The 23,995-nt window shown below is 37.2% G+C and overlaps 1 protein-coding gene across 2 annotated transcripts in view; it reads right to left on the reverse strand.

The window, feature by feature from the left end:
* Window positions 1–23,995, reverse strand: part of GRID2 (glutamate ionotropic receptor delta type subunit 2) — a 695,515-nt gene that overhangs the window by 113,323 nt on the left and 558,197 nt on the right. For both annotated transcript variants that reach the window (XM_032686347.1, XM_032686346.1), the window contains 2 exons: window positions 20,109–20,306; window positions 12,659–12,971 (listed from right to left, as the gene is read on the reverse strand). In XM_032686347.1, the coding sequence (XP_032542238.1) occupies window positions 12,659–12,971; window positions 20,109–20,306 (511 nt within the window). The remainder of the gene's footprint in view (window positions 1–12,658; window positions 12,972–20,108; window positions 20,307–23,995) is intronic.

Below are 23,995 nucleotides of genomic sequence, written 5' to 3' on the forward strand. Positions count from 1 at the left end.
ATCACCTCCAAGCTGTATTTCATATCTTGAAAACTCCCTCTGAAAATCCTGTGTTTGCTACTGCTGTGTATCTGTTTGGATATGCCCCTGGCATTTGACTCACATACTATGGCTCATTGCTCAGCTCTGTTTTCTCATTAATGGAAAGAGATTACCCACGCTGAGATTTCAAATGCTGGGACTAATCAAGGACTAGTGGTAATGCCACTAAGCCCTTATCAAGTTATGGCCCAGTGTACCCATCTCATAAATCTGGTCAGAAGGCCTTGACATGCTACTTGATGGACAAATAGAAATATCCAAAAGATGGAGCAAACGACTACTCACAAACTATTCTGCCTGTAACACAGGGGCCTCAGTCATATTTAAAACTCTCCTCTTTGAAGCTAGAAAATGCTCTGGCATCAAGGAATGGGCTAGAGCTACCCAGTGCAAACCATTTCAGCCTCTTACAGCATTGGCTCACCACTAGTTAGTGACCTACAGTGTTTGTAAGTTGAGTCTCTGCTGCATCTATTGTCAAATTATTTTTCTATCAGTCTTCAAATACCCAGCCCGCTTAACCTGCTGTCTCTACTGCAACAGCTTCATTCTAGTGGCAGAGGGTTAATAATTTGGCCACCAGGTTCCCTTGTAAAATTCTGCCAAGATACAGCAGGAACTGTCAGACATCCTTGAGTAAAATTTTGTTTGGAAATTAATCTATCTGCAGAAGTCTGTCAGACACACCGTTTCACTACAAGCTTCCAATCGCTTGTTTATGCAGAGCTCCCCTTTTCTCCCTGGGTCTAATTTATATACAACAGTAGTTAGTTAGAGGCACTACAAAGATGAAAAATAGTTTGTGAGAATAACACTCCTAAGGGCAAACCAAAGAGGGCATCTAGACAAGATACCTTCAGGTAAATGGAAGTTTTAACTTTAAAGGTCAGCTTTAACTCTGTCTTAACCCTCAGGTACTGAACACGCTCTTTCTACAATGTTCACCGTTTCCACTAAGCTGTGACTAGACCGTGCAGGATTCAGCCTCAGAATAATCTGGAGAGAACTGCACTCTGTCTGCTACTACTTTTTAAAGCTGCTGTAAAACTATTCCATAAACCAAACTCCTATTCCTCCTAAACATAATGATTCGTGTGCTTGCAGAGACGAAAGCAGAATATGAAAACAGAGAAAATCTGTTTTATGGGAAAAGCAATAGCAAGTCAAACCCAAAATCTAATTGACTTTCTTTAAGGCTATTTTAAGCAGAAATTCAAGCCTCTATTAAAAAGGAGAACAGTACAATGATGAAAATTTTAAGTTGCTTTTTTCATTCAGAAATTTTTAGATAAAACTCAAACATTTAAATATATACCGAAAGAATAAAAAAGAGTCTAATAACTACATTCCAGTAGAAAGGGATCTAATGTGATAATGGAAAGTCTAAACTCTTTTCAGCTGAGCTGAGATTCCAATTTTCTGCATCACTAGCAATGATAATGTTACACAAACAGTGTTCAATCATTAAATTAATTCTCATTAAATCAATGTCCTTAAAGGCCAAACAGTCCTTTGATAATTACCTGATTAAAGTGATGTTAGCATAACATATTAGTTATAGTATATTTATAATTCCCTTCACAACAATAAATAATTTCTTTTCACCCATCTTGAAGAAATAGTGACAATAATGCAGGAGTTGGGAAAGGAAGCATGCCATAGCACCATGCAGGAAATGGCTGTGGTCTAGCTTCTCCTGGTATCTGTGATACTTCAATAACATGCATTAATCAGATTTTCATTTCTATTAGGTAGTATTTACAGTATGAATCTTCAAAGTTATGAGAATTAATTCCTGGCTTTTAGGCCTAGACCAATAGCTAAAGGACTTATTTCAGATATTAGCAGCTTTGCAGTGGTCAGATTATGTCTTTCTGTGGAATTCGCAAAAGATGTTTACAATTGAAAATCAAAGTTTATAATAGATAAAAGTTACAAATAATAGTGTGCACTAATTTAATGCCAGTACACTATAGTGACTTGTGCAACATAATTACACAGACAGAGAAGGGATGGAGAGATTTTACAGTGCTTCTAAAGTTCTGGAAAATGTATCGTAAAGTATATTTTGTTTTTCCCTTTTGCTGTCAATAGAAAAGAGAAGTAATGATTGCAGCTCAAGTTTAAAAATGGAGTTATCTACTTGTATTAACTTAAGTTACTGGGAGCTCTTAGATGAACAATTACTAGACTTACACTACACATATCCAGATGCTGAAATATCCTACAAGTCTTGATATTTGAAAGTGCATGTTTTGATATGCGTAACTATGACTACATTGGAAGTGTGAGGCTTGCTATCCACCTCTAAAAAATCTGTTGGCTGAAATATATTGCATTAATGCTGCTGAAGTGCATTGGTTTATTGGAAGACTTAGCAGGGTTTCAAATTTAATTTTGGAGTTACCAAACATGGTACCATTAAATTACATAATCATAAATAATTGTGTAATAAGCCTAGTTATTTTACCAACAGTTCTCCTAAAAAATATTCTGTGACCAGATCATCCTTTGTTGCCACTTTTACAACACAGGACAATAATTTTGCATGATATAATTACTCACACATCCGCACACATGGAGACAAACACAGACTAGAGCTCAATGTGCATGTGCAAGAAACACAAGGAGCTTCTGGGGATCCTGTTCTGCAGTGCTGTGATATGTGCTTTTAAGGTTGTGCTTGACTGCATGCCTGTATAAAGGCGCTATTTGCAGCCACTGCGAATGCATCAAAGTGATATATGCTCGCTATTATTTTACAGGATATTGGCACTGGATCTTAACAAATAACCTTGCACGCTGACAACATTTAGATTAGATTTCAAGAGATGCTGAGACCCAGTCTCTCAGTTACTAATGGCTGTATTCAAATGCTCTGAAGCCTCAAACAATGAACCACAATTATCATCTCTGATATGTATTCATAAGTGGCTAAGAAGCTCACTGTCACATACAGTTCGCATAGTGGTGGTCTTTCCATAGACTACTGACAGTGTTATACATAGTACCTTCAGGGACAGAAAAAAGAACTGTGCACAATGGACTGAAAACAGACCATCTGTAGATAAAATTAACAGTAAGCTAAACAATGTCATTAATGAGGTATAAAAGTGTGGCTTTAGCTAAGAGCCTGTCAGGGAGGACATTATGAATATAAGGGATAGAGTCTCCTTTGGCTGAAAATGAGCAACTACAAACCAAGCAAACCAAAAAATAATGCAGTGAGACCATAAGGACAAACAGTTATTCCAGTAAGGCCTCCATGTCTTTTGACAGCTACTTTTCCCCATAACCTTTTTACCTCTACATAATTCTGTGATCCCCCAAGATTTTGGGGGTGAAAGGAATTTAATAGGAAAAACCTATTCAACAATAGGTTTTTGTTTGAACTTTCAAAGAATTATAAAATTTTTTATAAATCTGTTCTTGTAAGATTTCCAAGCATCCATCATCATAGAGTGACACCTGACTACTTCAGAGGCAAATGAATCACAGGCATCTTGGATACATTAGTTCAGTTTCCATGTCACTAATTCTAACCATCTTTTAATTTTCAGAGTGCTTCTCTGCAATGAACTCCTAACCTTATAGAATTCAATCATCACTAGTAAAAGAGTTCTAATTATTTTCCCAAATAACACATCTTAAAATTTAGACTAAAATTCCACTTCAGGTACATCCTGTAATGTTGCCATCAAAGTGATCTGTAAAACTCAGATGACCTAAACTAGTATTATGATAGTGAACAGAGGACAGAATAAAAACCTCATCCTTTTAAGTTTCACAGAGAATAATGCTATAATGTCATTTATTGATGAAAATCATTAATACAAATGCTTATGTCTGGAAGGTGAATAACCTGCTTTCTACTGCAAATCAGCTATCACCCTGCTTAAGATCGCAACTCAGATTTTTTAGAAGTGAAAAGCTACTTCAAAGGTGACTTTACAGGATAGCAAGGATTTTCATCTTCGGGGATATAGAAATAAAAGAAGCCATTGTAAAAATGAAATACATGCTTATAGCTAAAAATGTTCTATTAGCAAGTATATCTAGGAATGAATAACGAACACCCCACTCAACAGATTTATTATCAATGTTCCTTAACAGCCTGTTTGCAGAAGACTTTCTTTCCCCTTCATTGTTACCTTTACTCTGTCCTAGTATGGGGAAAGAAGACTCTTCAGCCAAAACCACATGTGTTCCTTCATCTTACTTTTTGTCCGGTAGGTGAGGTATCACACATTTTTAACCCAATGCCATTTCTAACATCAAAAGCACTGAAAAAGTAAAGACCTACTTTAAGATCTCTCCCTCCACTATTGAGAGTGGAAGAATAAAAATTAAGCAGCAGGAGGTTCCTACACCAGCGTGCTGCCATAATGAAGGTAATCCCCTTAATTTGTATGCTGGGAAGCTGACTAAATAAAAAAAAAAAAAATAAAAACCCCAATAGCTCTCATTTAGCTCTCATTTAGCTCTCATTTTCCCAGATTTGCTAAGACTCAACAATCACAGAAATGAACAGGTTAGTTAAAAAAAATAAAATCATTTGGTAGCATTATTTGTTTCCTTTCAATATTAATTTTGGTCTACTCCTTTTATAAAAATTTTAATATTACAAGAGGTCTGAGCTAAAAACCCTCAACTGCTGAAGAAGGGAGACTTTCCTGTCAGTAGCTTGAAAACCTCTTTGATGCTCCTGTCTTTAGAGCTTTCAGGCAATTTTCCTGGCACCTACCCACCAGCTGGTGTTATGAAGAAGATCCATATGGGTGGAAACAGCTATGGAACAGCTGTTGCAGAGGAGGGACTCCCCACGGAGCAGCAAAGCAACAGAAAACTACCATGGGTTCCCTTCAAAACTCATGTTCATCTGGTACCCTGGATGTCCTCAGCTGAAAAAGGCTGATCGGTTTGTGGATGAAACTGCTGTCATCCAAGCAGAGGGGGAGTATTTTTAATAAAGCTAAAACTAATTTCCCACTTCCTCCCTACCTTAAACAGCCCAGGTTGCCAATTGAAGCGTAAGCTTCCGTGCAGGAAAATCAAATAACAGGACAAGCAAGGCTTGCCTCTTCAGCTTCTAAACATCTTTGAGGATAAAAATGGGGGTTACAACCCTCCTCCATGCAAGCAACACTCCATTCCTGACTAAATTGCTCTTCCATGTTTCCTCAATGAAATATATATTATACTAAGGTGAATCCTGAAAAGTCAAAATTGGTTACTTAATCCGAATCTAATTTACCCATTCTTTACCCAACTATAGCATAAATTCAACTTAGAAATTATAACAATTAGAGAAACTGTTCTGAATAAAATTTTCACCTTAGGATGCTTTTGAAAGAACAGAGAATGATGGACAGATGCCACAGACATCTGATTCCACTTTCCTTTTGCCTCATTTGGTCTTGATGAACATTTACACTACAGCCAGACAGACATTACCTTCTCACAGTCAATTAATCAGGCTTGGAGCTAGTCCTGGGGAATTAAGGTGTTTTTTGGGCTTTTACGCTGCCAATCATCCTCCACCTCCTCACAGAAGGTGTGTCAGACACAACATCTCTAAATATACTCCCTCATGTACCTGGTACTATTACTCAAGCAACGAGGCACAGAGAAGATATAGAAATGCATTATTTCAGATGCCTCTAAGAACTGCCTGAGTCTTAACTTCAAATTAGGGGAAAATCCAAGCATAACCCCTGGTTGTTTAACACGAGTGATATCATATTGCTGCAAATAAATGCCCACACTACTGAACATTTTACTTGGAGCACAGTTATTCCTTGGAATTACATTTTCAAAAAGACAATCCAATAAACCTTTGAACGTACACAAAGCTACATCCAAGGTTTACAAATGTGTACTGCATACATGGCAACAACTCTCAGTATAGGCTGTCAGCTCCAGTAATCACTTGTAGTTTCCAGACACATTTGAGACAGAGGACACAACTGCCAAAATTTACTCATTTTTTGATGGTGTCAAGAGGACTGGCCAAACCATTGAGAGATGTAGAAAAGGAACATGGATATCCCAGGGCTGCAGTACAGAGTGATGACTGTAGGGAGGTACTAACACATGAGCCTAGATTTAATATAATAACATGAGAATTTGGGGTGTTCATATTTAAAGGTGGAGCTGTAATATCACAAATATACCTGCTGGTGTATAGGGTTTGCTTCCAAACATGTTTGGTATCTGACTTTCATTTTCCCAGCTTAGTGCTGTGCATTTTAGGCTCAGCAAGTCTGTTCCCCTTGCTACAGGAATATGTCAAGGCTGGCATTGGCTTGAAAAGCAATTACAATTGTTAATTAATGAGACTGGCATTTAAGTTTTGCCTTATATCAGAAGATATAAAACATGTTTTTATGAAGCAAGATGGGTAATATCTCCATTTTACAACTGACAACAGATATCTAAGATATTAAATAAAGTTTCTATGGTCAGCCAGCAGATCAGGTGCAGAATCCAAATCAGGAAATAGGTCTTAGTCCTCAAGTCTTTATACTGGATCACTAGATCTTTTTGATTTTCTAGACTTAAAAAAAAACAAAAACAAAACCTAAAAGAAATCAGGCTTCACCACTAAATAACACATGTGAAGATATACTTGATTTCTAACACTATTTTTTAAAAATTATTTTAGGGTTTTTCTCTGAATATTAAATACACAGAGTTTGTTGTACAGTTAATTAAGAGAAAATGTCGCTAAGAAAATTGTCACAGCATAATGGTTTCCTGCTGATAGGGAATATGCCCAGAGCGAGACAAGCAAGATGGAGTAATTTATTAAGCAACAGCAGACTCCAGGCAGTGCATTTCAGGAGGATTATATCACACCTTGGGTGGTAATACAAGGAACAAGGCAGAATTCTGAGCGGCTCTAACCATCCAAGCAGTATTATAATGACTGAGAACTGCCAAGGCTTGGAGTCTGTTTTATTGCTCTTATGAAATGTAATTTACGCAAAGCAAACAGTAAGATTTGCTCATTTACTGGGCATTATGAACATAATTGGCCATTACTGACACCACTGATGACCAATCAAAAACTCCAGTTGTGACCAGCATTTGAAACAAACCAAAACATAAGAGGATAAAAAAATGGTCCAGCAGTGATGCTTTAATATAATCCACTTCATAACTTTCCTAGGTTAAGCAAGAATATTAAGATCTCTGAAGAAAATAATGCTTTTTTGGGCAATACTTCAAGCACACATTATCCTATGGTCAAATTCTATTCATAAAATTATAATGAATGTTTGTTTTGTTGCAATTACAGAGAAGTGATTAAATCTTGAATGATTCAGCCATTTAAAAGATATTTCCCATTACAGCAAAACAAAAAAAAATCATCTCCCTGGTTCTCTTTCTTATAGACATTTCCAAGTGAAATAGAGCCTTACATCTTTACCTGCATAATCTAAAATCCAGCTAGGCTAGTTCAGAAACACCTCCTCTTACAGAAAAATTCAAAGCAAAATGAGTAGAGTGGGATAAGAGATAGACTAAGTCTTTTATTGTGTCTTTCATACTAAATACAAAACATTGTAATTTTCTGTAACTTCATTACTTTGTCTACATTTGATGGAATTCTATTAAACTAAGTAAGCTTATCACTGTATTCTGAAGCAAAATTTGAGAGTCTCCTCTGAAAATAAAATCCTCTAGAACATTCTTCTTCAAGTTCTTGGTAAAAATTATGCAGCATTTCACCTGTCTCAAAAACTGATCTATTATACAAAAAGAGTTGGAAATAACTATATCCTGAACTTCTGTTTCTTAAATCGTAGGTTTTCTCCAGTAATGGTGAGAGCAGAGAGCTTCCTAGAGCATTTCATGAGAAGAGCCCCTAGCAGGAAGCTAATAGAAAACCTTCAGGAGATTAAACTAGGTTCTCAGCAAGTATAAATTCTGCCATTGCAGTGAGTTGATTCAGTTAATATTGATGAAGATTTTAGTAAAGTTTTAGAAACCCCAAGTTTCTTCTCCAAGACTGTTCTTTGGTCTTCATATGGCAGGTTCCCAATATTGGCAAGTTCTTGTTAGGGCAAAATTTGAGGGAATAGCAACAATACCATGGCTGAAGAGAAGGCAAAATGTCGTTGTATAGAGTAGCACAAAAGTTAGAGCAAAGACTACATAATAAATCATTATTCATGTATTACTCAGACTCATTGAGGTAGGAAGGGATCTCTGAAGTCATCTTGTCCACGCACATCCTGCCCAAGCAGGGTCACCCAGGTCTGCTTGCCCAGGGTCGTGTCCAGATAGCTTTTGAGTAACTGCAAGGATACAGACTCCACAACCTCATCAGACAGCATGCACCAGTGCATGGGGTTGTTCCTCCCCAGGGGCAGGACTTTGCACTTCTATGTGTTTAACTTTGTTGAATACATATTAACAGAAGACCATGAAGGAGACAGGTCAATGGAGAAGAGCAGGAGAAGCAGGACCTGTGGGGTTAAGGAGTGATATGCAAGTAGAATGCTACAGCAATGGTGACCACCAGCTGCAGTGTGAGACAAGCAGAGAACAAAACCTGTGAGGAGGGGCTTGAGAAGCCACGGGGAAATACAGAGTGAGAGAGATAGGAAACCCACTTGAAAAGGAAACTGTAACAACACTTTCTGTCCAACTGACAATAGGTAATTGTCATAAGAAGTGAAATACAGAGCTTTAGCCACTTAGTTTTCTAGGATAAACAAGTGGAAAAGAACAAATTCAGAAGCCGTGACACTAAATTTCAACACAACTATAATCCTCCACAGTCTGAATCCACAAATTTGCTTCATCCTTAGACATAAATAGGCAAATTGGAGATAACAGATATTGTCTGAACTACTCATGTCTGAATGAGTACTTCAGAGTCAGAAGCATTTGTTTTTAATGTAATCCACAGTAGCATGGCCAAGATCACCTAAAAGTCTCTGCCTTCTTAGTGGTCACAGTATATTGCAGATTCAGTGGGTATACTGGGTGGTAGGTCAAAGCATTTCAAAGCACTGGTCACTCCTTTTTTGTTTGTTTGTTGTTTTTGTTTTTGTTTTTGTTTTTGTTTTTTAAATGAAGATCTGGAGTACAGAATAAGAAAAAAAACCACTTTGCAGTTTATACATTTTTATATTAATTGAGCCTCCCCAGTTACACTGCGGCTTTATCCTCAAAATTGTCTCTTCTACTAAAAAAATCACGTATCTTACAAAAGTAATGTATATTATTTTGATCGATCTCTGTAATGATTGAACATCAAATACAAAGTGCAACTTAAAACATACATCTACAATACCAGAGTCTCAAAATGGTACTTAGATTGGTCACTGAAACATGAGGGGAAAAAAATGGAAGCCAAGTTCAAGACCTAAGTTTAAGTGATAGAAGTAGCAGTGACATTAGGTTTCACTCTACCTTTAAGGAAGCAACTAAAAATACTTAAATTTTGCAACTCAGTATGACAGTAATCATGGACCTGTCTTCAAAACCACTGGATTGATCTGTGTTGACTTTTGTCTATAGACAATGACACAGTATTTTTCTCTGGTGTTTCATAAATTGCAAAAGGTTAAAACTTGTTAAAAATTGCAAAAGGTTAAAACTTGCTAATAGAATTTTAACAGGACATCAGGGTAAAGGCTGAACAAAAATAAAAAGGGACACAGTGAGCTAAAGCTATTTGGTAACATATGCAGGTTTTAACTATTTCAGAAATAATAAGCAAAACAAATCCTTTTTGTTTCAATCATAATAGGTTATGGGTTTCCTTAAAGAATTACTTGTATTGTTGCACCAGAGGCCTCTTTTGTCTTCAGAGCCATGGCAGGTCTGCAGCCAGTCTGTGTGCTTGCAAATTTTTCCTCTAGCTAAAGGAAAGAAAGAGCAGACGACACCAGAAAGCACTTGCTAGCTCCAAACAGAGAATCCAGAACTATCAAAGCACTTGGTTCATGCTGCTTTGTTTCTGTCAGCACAGGATATAAAAGCATCTTTGGTGGTATGTTTTGATAACAGAAATGAGTACCCTGTCATGCTTTAAATCAGCAGCTGAAAGGCTTCTTAAGTGAACGTGACAGTATTTGAAATGTCCCATACTGCCACACTTAAGATATGCCAATCACAATTAATAGCAACGGATTTGGTATTCCAAAACAAATAAAACCTGCAGAGTTTTTCGGCTAAATGAAGAGTTGATGAGTGAAAACAGAGGCAAAATTACGACAATAGTCAGTTACTCTGTCAATGAAAATTACTTTCATTTGTCTGTATTCACAAGGGTTAGTAAACAATAATGCTTCAGCTAATATAGTTTTTGTTATATTCAAATTGAATGTGAAATACAGGCTGACATTATAAATGGATCTCTTGCTCTTTTACACTGGATTTCTGAGATCTTCTAAGCTTTTATGTTTAAATCAGTCTGTAAGTTTCACACATTTTCATATCAATTGATTACTAAATGTCTTTCAATTTTCCTTCTAGAAAATTAAGGACAGTACTGGGTGTTGTTTGAAGAAGAGATGTATCTAGTACTTTCCCTCACTCAGTAGGAGCCAAGGGAATGTTTTATACTATTCTAGTGGATTCTATAGAGATGTGTTGAAAATCCACTCTGTAGGGTGGTAAGATCTCTCTCCCTCTGTAAATAATTACTCTCACCCTCCAAGGTCTGTGAATTTCTTTTTCTGAAGTCCTACAACAGTTTCTGTGCTCCCAGATGCCATGTACCACCAGCAGGTTTTAATAATAACGAGTTGCACCTCATGTCCCTCTTACCACAAGAAGTGGATGCAGATTTCCGTAAATAAATTCTTTTTATTTCCTTTTTTTCCTTTTCTATTGAATTCTGCTTTTTTTGTCACCTGATCCCACTTACTTTCATCTAACTTCTTCCTCAACTTCATGCTGAATTCATTTCCCTCTAAGCCCTCCTTAAGCAGTCATTTTCATTGACTGGTCTAAAAACCCTTTTCTTTGTAAGCTGAGAATGTATTGAAGGGCTCCCTTAGGGGCTGTTAGTCTGGATCTATGACTTAGGCAACTTCAGGACACCAAGCAACACAGGCTTACTTGGATAAACATAAGGCAAACAATTCGGATAAGAATTGCTCAGATTCAAGTGTGTGATTAAACCAGCTTTGCCTCCTTTAAACCTTTGTTGGGCAGTCTCCTATAAAGCTTTTAGGGACTAATGTTGGGATTACAGCAGGGATGCTAAGGCTAATAAACCTATATAAAATGACTTGCATTCATGCAGTGAAGAAACTAATTCACAAGTTCTAACCTAACAGGAAGACAGATGTAAGGAGTCTCGTTCTGTAACAGACCAACTGCTGTCTCACAGTTGGATTCCCTAAACAGTTACACTGGGAATATTTTGGACAGAAAGAAAACTTTATAAACCCACCCACATACATTCAAAAAACTTCTGTAGCTCTCAGTTGGCTCTTAAGTCTTTGGTTGTATTAAAAAAAAAATTCACAACAAACATGAAACAATCTCTTCAGCTTTCCTCAGCTGGTCATCAGTGCTCAATGCAAGAGATAATTTCAAAAGCGTTTTTCCACTTTTAGGAGTTTCATACTTGATTTTCATGGATACCTTTAGCTTTTAGGATGTCATCTGATTGTTTCTAACAGAGAACAATGTAATTCTAAATTACATGTTGCTGGTGTTACATAAATGATACCTTTACCTTTACCATTCCATCCAAATTCATGTTAAAATCAAAAAATAATCTGGGAGTTTTGAAGCTGCAGTGGCCATGACTCTTTGTAGAGCAGATGCTCCATACAATTACAAATAGGTGTACCTGCAGTGCCAGTAGTGACTGATGAACAAATACATGGATAAGCCAGAAGGTATTCGTTCTGTTTTGTTGTCAAGGTTTATTATCTAAATCTTCTTTGTTTTTATATTAAGCTGTGTTTTCTTATTCCATTTTGCATTACAACCGTAACTTGTAGACCAGAATTCTAAGTAGTATGTACCCAGCCAAGATCTGAAGGCCCTGATGTATTTAGGATGCATGTTTAAAGTTCTGCCAGAAGAAGTAGATTGTGAAGGACTTGGGAATACAAGCAGAATTGGGGAACACCCTGGGCTACACCAGATGCTAGAGAGAATTGAGAAAGCAGTCAGGAAGGCCAGAGAAGCTGGAGTCTAAACATTATACAAGAAAACTGAAATAAATCAGAAGTGGGATGAAAGAATATCAGGTACAATCAGACCATTTAGCAATAGTGACAAGACTAGTTCAAAATCCAAATGCTAAGGCATTTTCTATCTGACTGTGTAAGAACATAGCACTCATTAACAATGAATAATTCTCCAGAAGATGATGAGAAATACCTTTTCTTTTTTTACCCAGAGAAAAATCACCTTTCTCTAATGACACAACAACAAACCACAACAAGCTAGCAGTAGTGCCCTGAATTTCTCATGATTCTCACACTCGGGCAGTGAAATATCTAGGAAACCTTTTACCACAAGTGCTCCTGTTCCTTGTGGGTTGTGGGAGGGAGATAGGGAAAAGGAAGGTCTCTATAGCAATGGGGAGAGTATATAGGTTTTGTCTTGGAGGCCGTTTCCCTCTGTCTCTTACCTTGTTGCACAAAGGATCCATACACAAACCACATGGAGTTGTAGAGAGTTGTAGATGTCATTGATCCCATCTGAAGGCGTGGGGGGTTGAGCCAATTCAAGAGGTAGACCAGTAGCCCTACTAAGAGCACAGTGCCAGCAATGCATGCCCACAGGGAGAGGTCAAATGGTGCCAAGCAGGCAAACATGTCCACTGTCTTCTCCGCCTTCCGAAGCAGCACGCCCACCGAATAGTCCATGTAACGCGTTGTGAAGTCCACCACATTCTCCCTGTCAGGGGTGATGGTTAGGGCAGAGATCCCTATATCAGCTCTCTGAGGAGAGGGAGAGAGAACAACATGCATAAGTAGGAGCTACAGAAAAGATCTTTATTCCTCTGTGATTTATAGCAGCTAAACTTATGGCGAAGCAGATGCCAAGATCAACATCTTCAGCATCATATATGTGAGCACAGAAACATGACTAAGGCTTGAACAGAGTAGATATACCATGTGTCTCAGTTTCTGCAAGCAAACCTCACTTGGTGGACTCTGGCACATCAGCTATCCATGTTTTTATTTTCCAAGAAATCAAAATACTACAAATACAGGTAAGACCTGAAAGAAATCCATTTTTGGTCATTTTTGTCACTCTGGCTTACTAAAGCCATCAATACAATTGTTGCAAAAGGCAGATTTTGTGTATAGCAGACCCAATCAGAGGAAATTAGTTGCCTGATAAAGCCATATCCAATATTTTGATGATCTGATGATCATGACAAAGGGCTACTACACTAGGAGCACTTGAAATACCATAAAACATCAATTTCGTCTGCAAAGTCTAAAGTGCAGAAGAGCAGATAATGCATGCAGTTCCTTTACTATTTATTCCTCTATATCCTCCTGACAAGCAATTTCTCCAGCAATGCCAACCTGTCCTGCAGCTACCTTCGACTTGCTTTGTGCCACTTACATTTTTTGTGTAATTTAAAGAATCCATTTCTGATGAAAAGAGAATGAATAATATTCCTTGATCTAATCATAGTATTTCACAGCATGTATTAGATCTCCAGAGACACCAGGCACAATTACAGCAGGTGCTACTTTACTTTTCATGGGTACAATTAGAAGTGCAGTGAAAACAAAAAAGGTTATTTAAAGCAGACACATGGATACCATTTTAAAAAGCTCAAATATAGAGCAATAAGACTGTGAATTCTAGATATTTTAATATGAAAAAGAGTACTTAAAATATTTAAACTGCTACTACTGTGACTTAATCCCTTTTTGTTCTGCCTAAAGCAGTGTGGTCCTTTGGAAAGGGGTGAGGAGAGCACAGAGGCTTGAAAGTCAAATTTTACTAACTCTCTTGAATTTCTTTCCTCTTGCCCAAAGAAGACAGAGATTACTAGTTCCTTAGAAATGTGATATGAAATACCGAGTGGGAAGGTATGGCGGCTAAAACTGATTAGAAAAATTTGTAAATCAACTGGGCCATTTTAATGGGATGAGTAGAACACTCTGCAGCCCATAGTAAAAACATACTTCTAATCACAGTGAACATAAGATTTCAGTTTAAATGATGCTAATTTAAATTTATATTGATTGTTCATTGGATTGAGAAAGTGGCAGGAGACAGCTGGAGGCCTGATAATTTGGACAAAAAAGTGTTTGAAAATATTGATTTGCTTAAAAGCTATGAATTAGAGCTTCAGCTTTAATTTGTGTGTTATAAGTGTCATAAGTGAAGTTGTGCTGATGAGCACAGCTGAAAGTATGGCTTCATGAAGTCACTTCATGTCCCTTCCTAACACATTTTTGTGAGTGATGATTTAACTGTCCTTTGCCCATGGGCAGCAGCAAACTCAGTCAGTAATTAGAATTGTCCATGGAAACATTCAGGTTATTTGAGTCTCTCTATCCTCTCATGATAAAACTTCTGGTCAATGAGTGACTCTAGTGATTCACAGTATCTGCTAACTGTCAAGTCTGAGCTCCAATGAGAAAATGTAAAGCAGTCAGCATTTGAACTGTTTTCCACAGCTGTGACTATAAGTATGTTTTAAAATAATTTACAAATGTAAAAGTCCAGTAATTGTCAAACAGGAAATTATTATTGTATTTAATGAATAGCATTGGTTTGGGTTTTTTCCGCTGAATGTATATCAAAAAGCAAAATGGGAATTCAGGGTTAAAAGAGGGCATATGGAAACAAAAAGTCCTAGACTATTTGTTTACTATTTGCTCCTTAAGTTTAGCTGGGTATCAATTGTCAGCATGTTACTAAAATATTTCCCTACTGCACTAGATCATTGTGAGTTGCTAAATCAAGTTGCATTGTTGTAAGATGCTTAAAGATTCTCCACTGACAAGCAACATACACAAGATACTTTTACCAAATAATAGTTCACTGTATGACTAATAGAATTTTTTTCTGCTCCCTCCCCATCTTTTACAGTGAAACATATTTTTTTCCCCATAAAATACATTGACAAGCATTGCATGAAAAAAACAGACCATAAGATATTTATGGAAATACTACCTCTAATTTGCATCTCTGGGAAGCAGTCTCTCTAAATTCCCTGGCATTATGGTTCCACTCTGGTTATCAGCCAACAATGACAGTGGAACAATATTGTCCTAATGGAAATGTTGCATTTCCTTTGTTATACTGCAGCAACAATAGTGATATAATTATGTCTTGCTACTTTATATGTTACATATATAATTAAGGCTTTGAGATGATGAAATTGCAGCCTTCCAGTACCTGAAGGGAACCTACAAGAAAGACGGAGTGACAGGACAAGGGGGAATGGCTTCAAACTGAAAGAGAGTACTCCTCAGTAGTACTTCTTAGCACTCCTGTGTTCAGTTGTTAAAGAAAAAAAAGCTACACTGAAATACGACAACTCATATTCTTAACTTACTAAATTGGGTCATAAACACCAGTGTACCAGAAAACTATATGTCTAGCACAAAACCAAGCTTAAGCTTCACTTGATATTTACTGATGGTGAGCATTCTTGATTACATATAGATTGTCAACTTGTTTCAAAATTGGAAGATGAAAAAAAAATTAAATGCTTGTCATTAACATGTCACATTGGATCAGAGAAGACATCAGTCTGAAAAAGTAAAGGTTCACTTAGTGCTTCTGAGATAGAAAGGCAAATGCATGCAATTATGTCAATATTTAGATATAAACCTGCCAATCTGAATTATAAACATGTATAGCTCTTCATTCACTAAGTTTTTACAGTGCCAAAATCAACCAACTCTCGAATGTCCTACACGTTTCTCATGAATGAAACTATGACTTTTGAAATTGACTGAAAAAACAGCAGAGGGCATTGTTTTGCTCTGTGTGACCTGCTGAGGAATTTATATTTATCTTCCTTAGTAGCTGTTCTCCTGTGGCCATTGTAGAGCAACATTACCAGAATCAGAAAATCCAAAAGAAATGACCAAATGGGTCTGATAGCATTGTTACTGGTGTCAGAGAACCAGCTTATCAGCAAAGCCTAGAAATTCCCAAAATGTCCCTAAGCTAGTGCTTAAGCAAGCACATCTTGTACATATGGAAAACAATCTTCTGATGACTCCTGTAATTCATGATCAAGAACAGGGAAAATAAATGAATCTACTCTAAATTTCTCCTGTGAGGCCCTTCATTTTATCCATTTTCAATGTTAAATCAAGTTTCAACAAGTGCTAGAAGCAATAAACCACAGTCCCACGTTACACAGTTACTACTACGGACATGCAAAAACTAATCAGAGAGACATTGTTACTCAAGTTAACACACATACATCCAAATAAAAATCCTTTTACTCAGATATGATTTTTTTTCTCACTTTGTCCTCTCAATATGCTTGCTTCCTTCTTATGCTACTCCCCTTACTAAGGTGCAATAGAAAAACAGCCTCATAAGAAGCTTCCACTCGGCTTTTTTCTGTTTGGATGGACCTAACTGGAATCAGGAAGTTTTCCCTATGCTGTTTGCTCCCTGAGGGCTCCTCCCTGGAAAAAGAATCCTAGCAATCAAGGTAGCATGGTGAAATGCAGAAAGTCCAGAGTCATACTGGAAAGCCTACTGCTCTTTCCCAGAAGTGGCACTAGCGACTTCTCTTGCCTGTCACACAGGCAATGTCCCTTAGGCAATGTGGAGAGAAGGCAACTAAAGGAATTACTGCGAAAAGACACAGATAATTAACAGTTAGAGAAAGATTTGTGGTAAAGTGCTGCTCCTTTGAGATGGTTTCAGCCTCTCTACAAAAAGCTGCTGCTCTCTGAGCTAATTCTGCTGGTGAGATGAAGCTCTACAGGATGCAGTGAGAGCCCTGGTCATTTGACAGGAGAGGGAAAAGAGCACCACGTGCTTCTCTCAAGAAGCATTTATTCTCTGAAGATGACCTGGTTCAGGTGCTTAGCAAACAGAAAGCTTTACATGGCACGGCTACTTTCAGTTTATTTTGACAAGAAAAAGTGTATGGACCAAGTGTGTATCTAATATTGGTCTTGACAATCAAAGAAGGAGAGGCTTGAATCAGTTTCCAAGTTCAAATTAAAGACCAGTTGTTTTGTTCTACTGATTCCAGCTCCTACTTTAACAGCCAACAGAAACCTTGTCTTCCAAGTTGAAACAGAGTGAACTTGGCATAATGTCATGTCTGCAAAGCCAGCTGTAGACCCAGGGCATGTACTTGGCACAGCTGGGCTTCTACCCTGCCATCCAATTCAAGCAGGGCTGCTGCAAACAAGTTCAGCCCGGGACTGCTCTCACTGACACCAGAGACTGCTGCATGCTGAATATGGTTAATGCAAACAGTATATATTGACCTTGAACACAGAAATCATTTACTTGTTACAGAAATTGCTATTTCATATGGCACATCCTCTGTAGTGGCCACAGACACCTTTCTCAATGAGATGCTCTCTACACAATTCAGGTACTCTACAAGTACCTGAAAAGGCGGTTGTAGTAAGGTGGGGGTCGATCTCTTCTCTAAAGTAACAAGCAACAGGACAAGAGGAAATGGCCTCAAGCTGTGCTAGGTTTAGATTGGGTATTAGGAAAACTTTATTCATTGAAGAGGTGAGCAAACATTGGAACAGGCTACTCAGGGAAGTGGTTGAGTCACCCTCCCTGGAGGTATTTAAAAGGCAAGTAGATGTGGCAGTTTGGGACATGATTTTGGGATGGACTTGGCAATGCTGGGTTAACAGTGGGACTGGATGACCTTAAAGGTCATTTCTGATCTGAATGGTTCTATGATTCTATGCACACAAAAAGAGAAGGCAGCTATTTGTCATTACCTTGAGTGAGATTTGTCTTTTGCAGAACTCATTTCTGGCTGACATACTAATAGGCAAAGAGCACTCCCACTGTTTCTGGAATTCCTCTACTTGTTGGCCAGACTATCTTGGTTGGGAAAACAAGGAAACACTGTGTTTCAAACAGGTTAGACCTTTCACTTAAAACTATTCTCTGCTCTTTTGCTTCCCCTTATAAAGTTGCCAAGCAGACAGATATTTGAGTTCTGGGAGCAGAACTTGGTTCACAGTAAATAAGAAAGCCGCCTTTAAAGAACAGCTTGCACTTGGTAAGGGGTAGATATACACTGGCTGCTCGCCCAGAGGTTGTCTTTTGCCTTTAGAGGGACAGAGAATGGGAGAGAAGGACACAGTGAACTTTACTGTTAATTAATTCTCTAAGGGTAAGGAAGATGAAAAATGATACAATGACATAGCATTGGGAAAACACAGTTTTTGAATTCCAAATGCAGTTCCATTAACTCTTCATACTTTGTAACCATACAGAAAGATTTCATATTCATTAAGACTCATTTACAGAAAAATCAGACCAGATTACAGATTACAGTAAAATCAGACCAGACTGGTCAATCTGTTGCACTCATGACACTGATTTACAGATCTGGATGGTTACCACCATAAGCAAGCTACTAGCATTATTTGAATCCCTACCTACCAAGGGGACAAGAATGCCATACATATTTTTCCAGTCAGCCGTTTCAGTTGTTAAGAGTTTTGCCTTGTCAATCATTCATCGCAAATAAATAAAAAAAACATTCCAGGTCCACTTTCCTTTCCAGAGCCATCTAGGACTAAGATGCCTCTTAGCTTGTAGACTCATACAGTGACCTGCTGAGTACTGTAGAGAGTAGGGTTTAGAATAACATCAGATTTAGGAGCAGAAAAAATGGTTAAAAATAAATCAGTGGGTCATTGTGGTGTTACATCTCCTAATTAGATAAGGGATTTTTAGTTGTAAAGTTTAGAAGATGAAGGAAAATACACTTTTCTAAGTGTTTCCAGCTTACCATCTACACAATTACACAATTCCACCTTCCAGCTTCACAAGAACATAAGGAGATGGCAAAGGAAGTTTATTACTACAGTGTAGATATATGAAATGTGCCATGGACAAAGATTCCTGCTGCTCAGGAAGGCAGAATAGGTTAAACTTATCACAGATTTTTAACCCATGGGGCTAATACTTTTTTTTTTTTTTTTTTTAAATTTTCTTTTCCAGCATTTTGCTGACTTTCAGCTGGGTCCTGTATCTGACCGTTTTGCTCCTTACTGTTTGCTGTGCTTATCAATTAAATTCCACCTGCAGGTTTGGAAAAACACTTCTATAACCAATGAGTAAGTTATTTACATGAATATCTACTGCAGTTATTTAAAGAAATAAAACAAATGTAGGCCTCTATAGCTGTAAAAGCTGTCTCTCCCTGTTAACTAAGAGCAAATAAAATACATATACTCATGGTACAAATGAGGCACCAGCAGAATAGAGTCTGCCTAACTTTCTCTCTCTCAATGGGAGAAACTGCAAGCAGATAGGATGAGTGGGAAAAAAAAAGGAAAAACATTGCATATGAATTTGATTTAATTTATTTATGACCTAATATTGAACATTTAATGTAAAATTAAGTAGACTAAATGGTTTATTAATGACAGAATAGAGAATATATTACTCCTATTCATACATCTACATAATGTCTTATTATATATCAATAAAACATTTTCTGTTGATTATATACTTTATGTATTCATCACCCCAACATTTTTCTAAGTGTTATACATTATTTATGTAATGTATTGCTAATTACTGCAACACCAATTCTTCCTCTTTTGAACAGCCTCTTCAACTCATTTGTGTTAGGTCTTGCCAAATTAATTAGGATGCTGTGCATCCCATTATTTGACTGCATTTAGAATTTACTTTGGTTGGAAAAAAGAGATTGCCTTGATTCTTATACAGTTACTAGCAAGTGCTATTTCCAGCTTTTTCTTTACTGCTCAGTGCACACTGTGAAATGCTGGCAACATGCAATGTACAAAATGCTATCAATGACTCAGCTATCACTGGCTGATAGAAACACAATATACCATGTCTTGCTTAGCTTTATCACATGACCTTACTTAGTAAGTTATTAATAATCTTACCTTAAATACCAGTTCTCCTATCAGTCCGTTCCATGACCCATCATCCTGAGGACTCCCATATTTGTGATCCGGTGCAACATAAATTTCATACTTAAAGCCAAGGTAAGTAGCCAAGGCTTCCAACACATCTATTGAGAAGCCCTGATACTTCTTGGGTTTTCCCAGAACATTTTCAGACACCATGACAAAGGGCTCTTCCTAAACAGAAAACAAAGGCGGAAATGGTTAATATAGCAACTACATGCCACATTTAGGTGCTGAGGGTTTTTTTAAACTAAAGAAGGAACTATTCAAATATCATTTACACAAAGCCTACAACACATTGCTAGCAGTGCTACTCGTATTTTGTGAAATGTTATTTTGTTATGGATGTACTTCAATAGAGACATTTAATTCTCTATTATGTATTTCAGAAGTAAATCTTCTGCTGTAACTTTACAACTGAAATGCTTTTTTGTAATGCCTCCTGACCACACTTATGGTTGGCAGGACAGACATATACTCAATGTTGGGCCATAAATATGGAGGATTCTACAACGCTGCCACCTTCCACTGGCTGGGCAAACACTGTATGTAGCACAACCATTCATTCATGTCGTAAGGAACAAAAAACATGGCAAAAAGGAAATACAGAAGGACATTGCTGTTTTCCTCTACTGTAATCTGAATCTTGACTTTAAACAGTTCTACCCAAAGAGAATCCATTTGATTAGTTTAGGGACAGTCAATTATGGGAGCCAAGTTTGTCTCTAAGAATGATTGGTGAATATTTATCCAAGAGATTACCATAATAAAGGATACAAATAGATACTGAAAGCTGTAATTCGTTGGTCAGATTTCCAAACAACATGCTTTTCTTTTTATTTTCCTCAAGATCTGTAATAGTTTTCTCTATTTTGTTGTTAATATTTCTCATAAAATTTCCACCACTCTGTTATTTTTTCTATTGCATAATTATCCCTAGACACTCTCCTTCACTTCTTTTTAAAATGATACACAAAAAGAGATCATATTTCTAAGCACAAAAACATAAATTTGCCATGGGTGAATTTCACTTCTCTTTATTTTCTCTGAAAACACATCTGATCAAAGTAGAGCAACAGTGTAAAATCTTCCCCAAAAGCATGAAGGCACCGTAACACTTAGGTGGTTTTTTTTAAAATATGCTTCATTTCATCCTTTCAATTCTTTACATGGTGCTGTAATTTCGTATGAGTTTGTCAGAAACATCTATTCTGGGGTGAAAAAAGGTTAGTTCTGGCCAAGACAAGTACATGAAACTACTCCTTGACCACTTTATTCTAGTCTGTAAACCCCACAAACATACAGAAGAAAACAGAATTGATTTTTTTGCAGCATTTGTGCTCCAAACTTTAATTGCATCTCAAGTGGCATTTTTGTTGGTGTTTAAATTATTTATTTCTTTATTACTCTATCAATCATCTGTCAAAGACTTTGAAGCCAAAGTACTTTTCACAAATTTTTCACTAATACTATACCTCCCTAATATTTTCAGTTTGTTGGAATGTCCTTCTATATGAAGAAGTATCACTGAATTGCAGGCAGGATGTTCTCAGAATAAGACTGTACTAGAAGGATGTTCTTTTTTGACTGCAGGAAATCCAGAAAAAAACCCAACCCCAAACAAACCCCAAACCAACCAACGAACCCCCACCCCTAACCAAAAAAAACCCCAAAACAAATAATAAAAAACCCAAATAAAAAACCAGAAGGTGTGACTGTCTCAAGTTATTATTTCCTAGTTGTCAGATAGAATTGCTTTCTTTCATATTATCCAAGATCACTGAAATTGACTGAAAATGAAGGAGAGCAAATGCAAATTAATTTTTTAATTTTCCCAGTGCCCAGGTTCTAGGAACATTGAAGGAATTGAGACTAAGTTGATGAAAGCTTCTCCTAAATGAAAATGCTGAGTGAATTCAGCTTTGCTGATCACCTGAATGAGATATTCCATAAATATAGACTCTAAATTACCGGAAAGAAATGTTTCTGCAAAAAATAAATACGGTAGTTTATCAATCTAAACACACTATGCACAAAATTCTGAAGATTTGTATACAAAGGATGTTTTAGAAGTTGATAATTTTCATATTAGAAAGCATTAATTTCTATCACTTCTGCTTTTTTTAGAAAATAGTTGCTCATAAACTGATTTTCTATTCAGTTAGTTAAAAAGCAATTGCTCATTTTACTGATGTAAAATGCTGTTTAAAATGCAGTTTGCTGCAACTAATACAGTCTTTTATTAAGCTATGTAATATTGTTTGCTGTTGAGAGATTTACCAAAAAACCTCAATGTCCAGTGTTCTATATATAATGAAATATAAACAGTCAATCAACTTTATGCAAAGCAACTAACTTTCCAGTTTCTGTTGAAGCTTGGAGCAGAAAACTATTTAATCATATTCCAAACAAAACAAAACCAATCTACTGCTACGATTTCTTTTTTCGTGTGTGTGCAATTGTTTATATTTCTCAGAAGGCATCAAAAGACGACAAAAATATTTGTCTTGATTTTTTTCCTCCGTAAATGTTACAGGCTGAAACTACGCCAGTTGTCCTATTTTTTGCACTGGAAGGGTACTATGGGAGCTCCTACGGTTTTGCAAGATGGATGATCTGCCTCACTGGACCCCATAGGTATCTGATACATTTAGGGGGTGGTTTTTTATCCAACATCAATGGAGGTCCTTTAAGAGAGGAGCTACTTTCATTCAACTTCACCTCCAACATGCCTCCTTGTCACCTGAACGCAGTACTACTAGGCCCACGGTAAATGCTCCTTCTCAAAATAGCTCCACAGTTATCATTGTCTGGTTTGGTTTTGGGATCTAAGCTGTGCTGCCCTGACACGAAGGAGGATGGGTTTAAGACAATGGATTTTACACAGTATTGTGTGTTAACCCTTGTGGACAGCTAAGCACCACACAGGCAATACTACCTTCAGCAAAATGCAAGTCAGCGGGAAACAGGTAAAGTTTGTATTGGGTGAAGCTGTGCATATTGCCTTTTAAAGCTGTAAGAGGACAAAGTTGGGTTTCAGGGGCGACTGTCCCCCTGAGCAAGGGAAACTGCAAAATGCTAGCAGACTAGACACCTTAGGAAGGCTAAAGGGAGACCCAAGACTAAGGTAACATGACATAAAAAAAAGGGAAAGTGTTGGGAAAGATCACATGATAGTACAAGTAATTTGGAGAAGTAGCCCAAGAAAATATTTGTCTCCATTCATTTGCTTATTATTACACGTTTTAAGGAAGAAGTCATACATTAAGACTGACACAGGTTAACAACATGCTACATATTAAAACTGTAATAATTTAACAGCTTCCTCCCATGTGAGCAACTAATTGCCTTCTTAGGCAATAGCTCAGCTGATGCTTGGCTCTTTTATTCAAGTAGTTCTACTACTCAGCCATTACAAATACTCAGCTTTTGTCAGGTGAGTTGGTCCACACAGATGTCAGAGCCAGGGCAAATGCTGGAGTAAGACTGCAAAAGCAGAAGTAAGGGAAGCACAAATAATATACCCTTTATGGTATCAGGAATGGTTAAGCAGCTCAGATATCTTACTCAAACCTATTTTCAGATATTCAACACAATATTATTTGAGCATATTTCGCAGATTAGGGCTTATAACTGAACTACTTGTTGAGTAAGAAGATTTATCACCACCATTTTCTTCTACCTGCAGAACTGAAATGCACAGATTTCATGACTTCCAGAGCTGAAAGTGACCTGATGGGTCAGGGACAAATGCTTTAACCATAGACTGTTTTCCCTCTATCTTATTTTAATTCATTAAAACATTTGTTCTTACATATGTATCTATGTTCTGGTGAACCACGAGTGTAAGAGCAGGAAAACCA

The sequence above is a fragment of the Chiroxiphia lanceolata genome, chromosome 4 (genome assembly GCF_009829145.1).
Source record: "Chiroxiphia lanceolata isolate bChiLan1 chromosome 4, bChiLan1.pri, whole genome shotgun sequence".
In the NCBI taxonomy this organism is placed as follows: domain Eukaryota; kingdom Metazoa; phylum Chordata; class Aves; order Passeriformes; family Pipridae; genus Chiroxiphia; species Chiroxiphia lanceolata.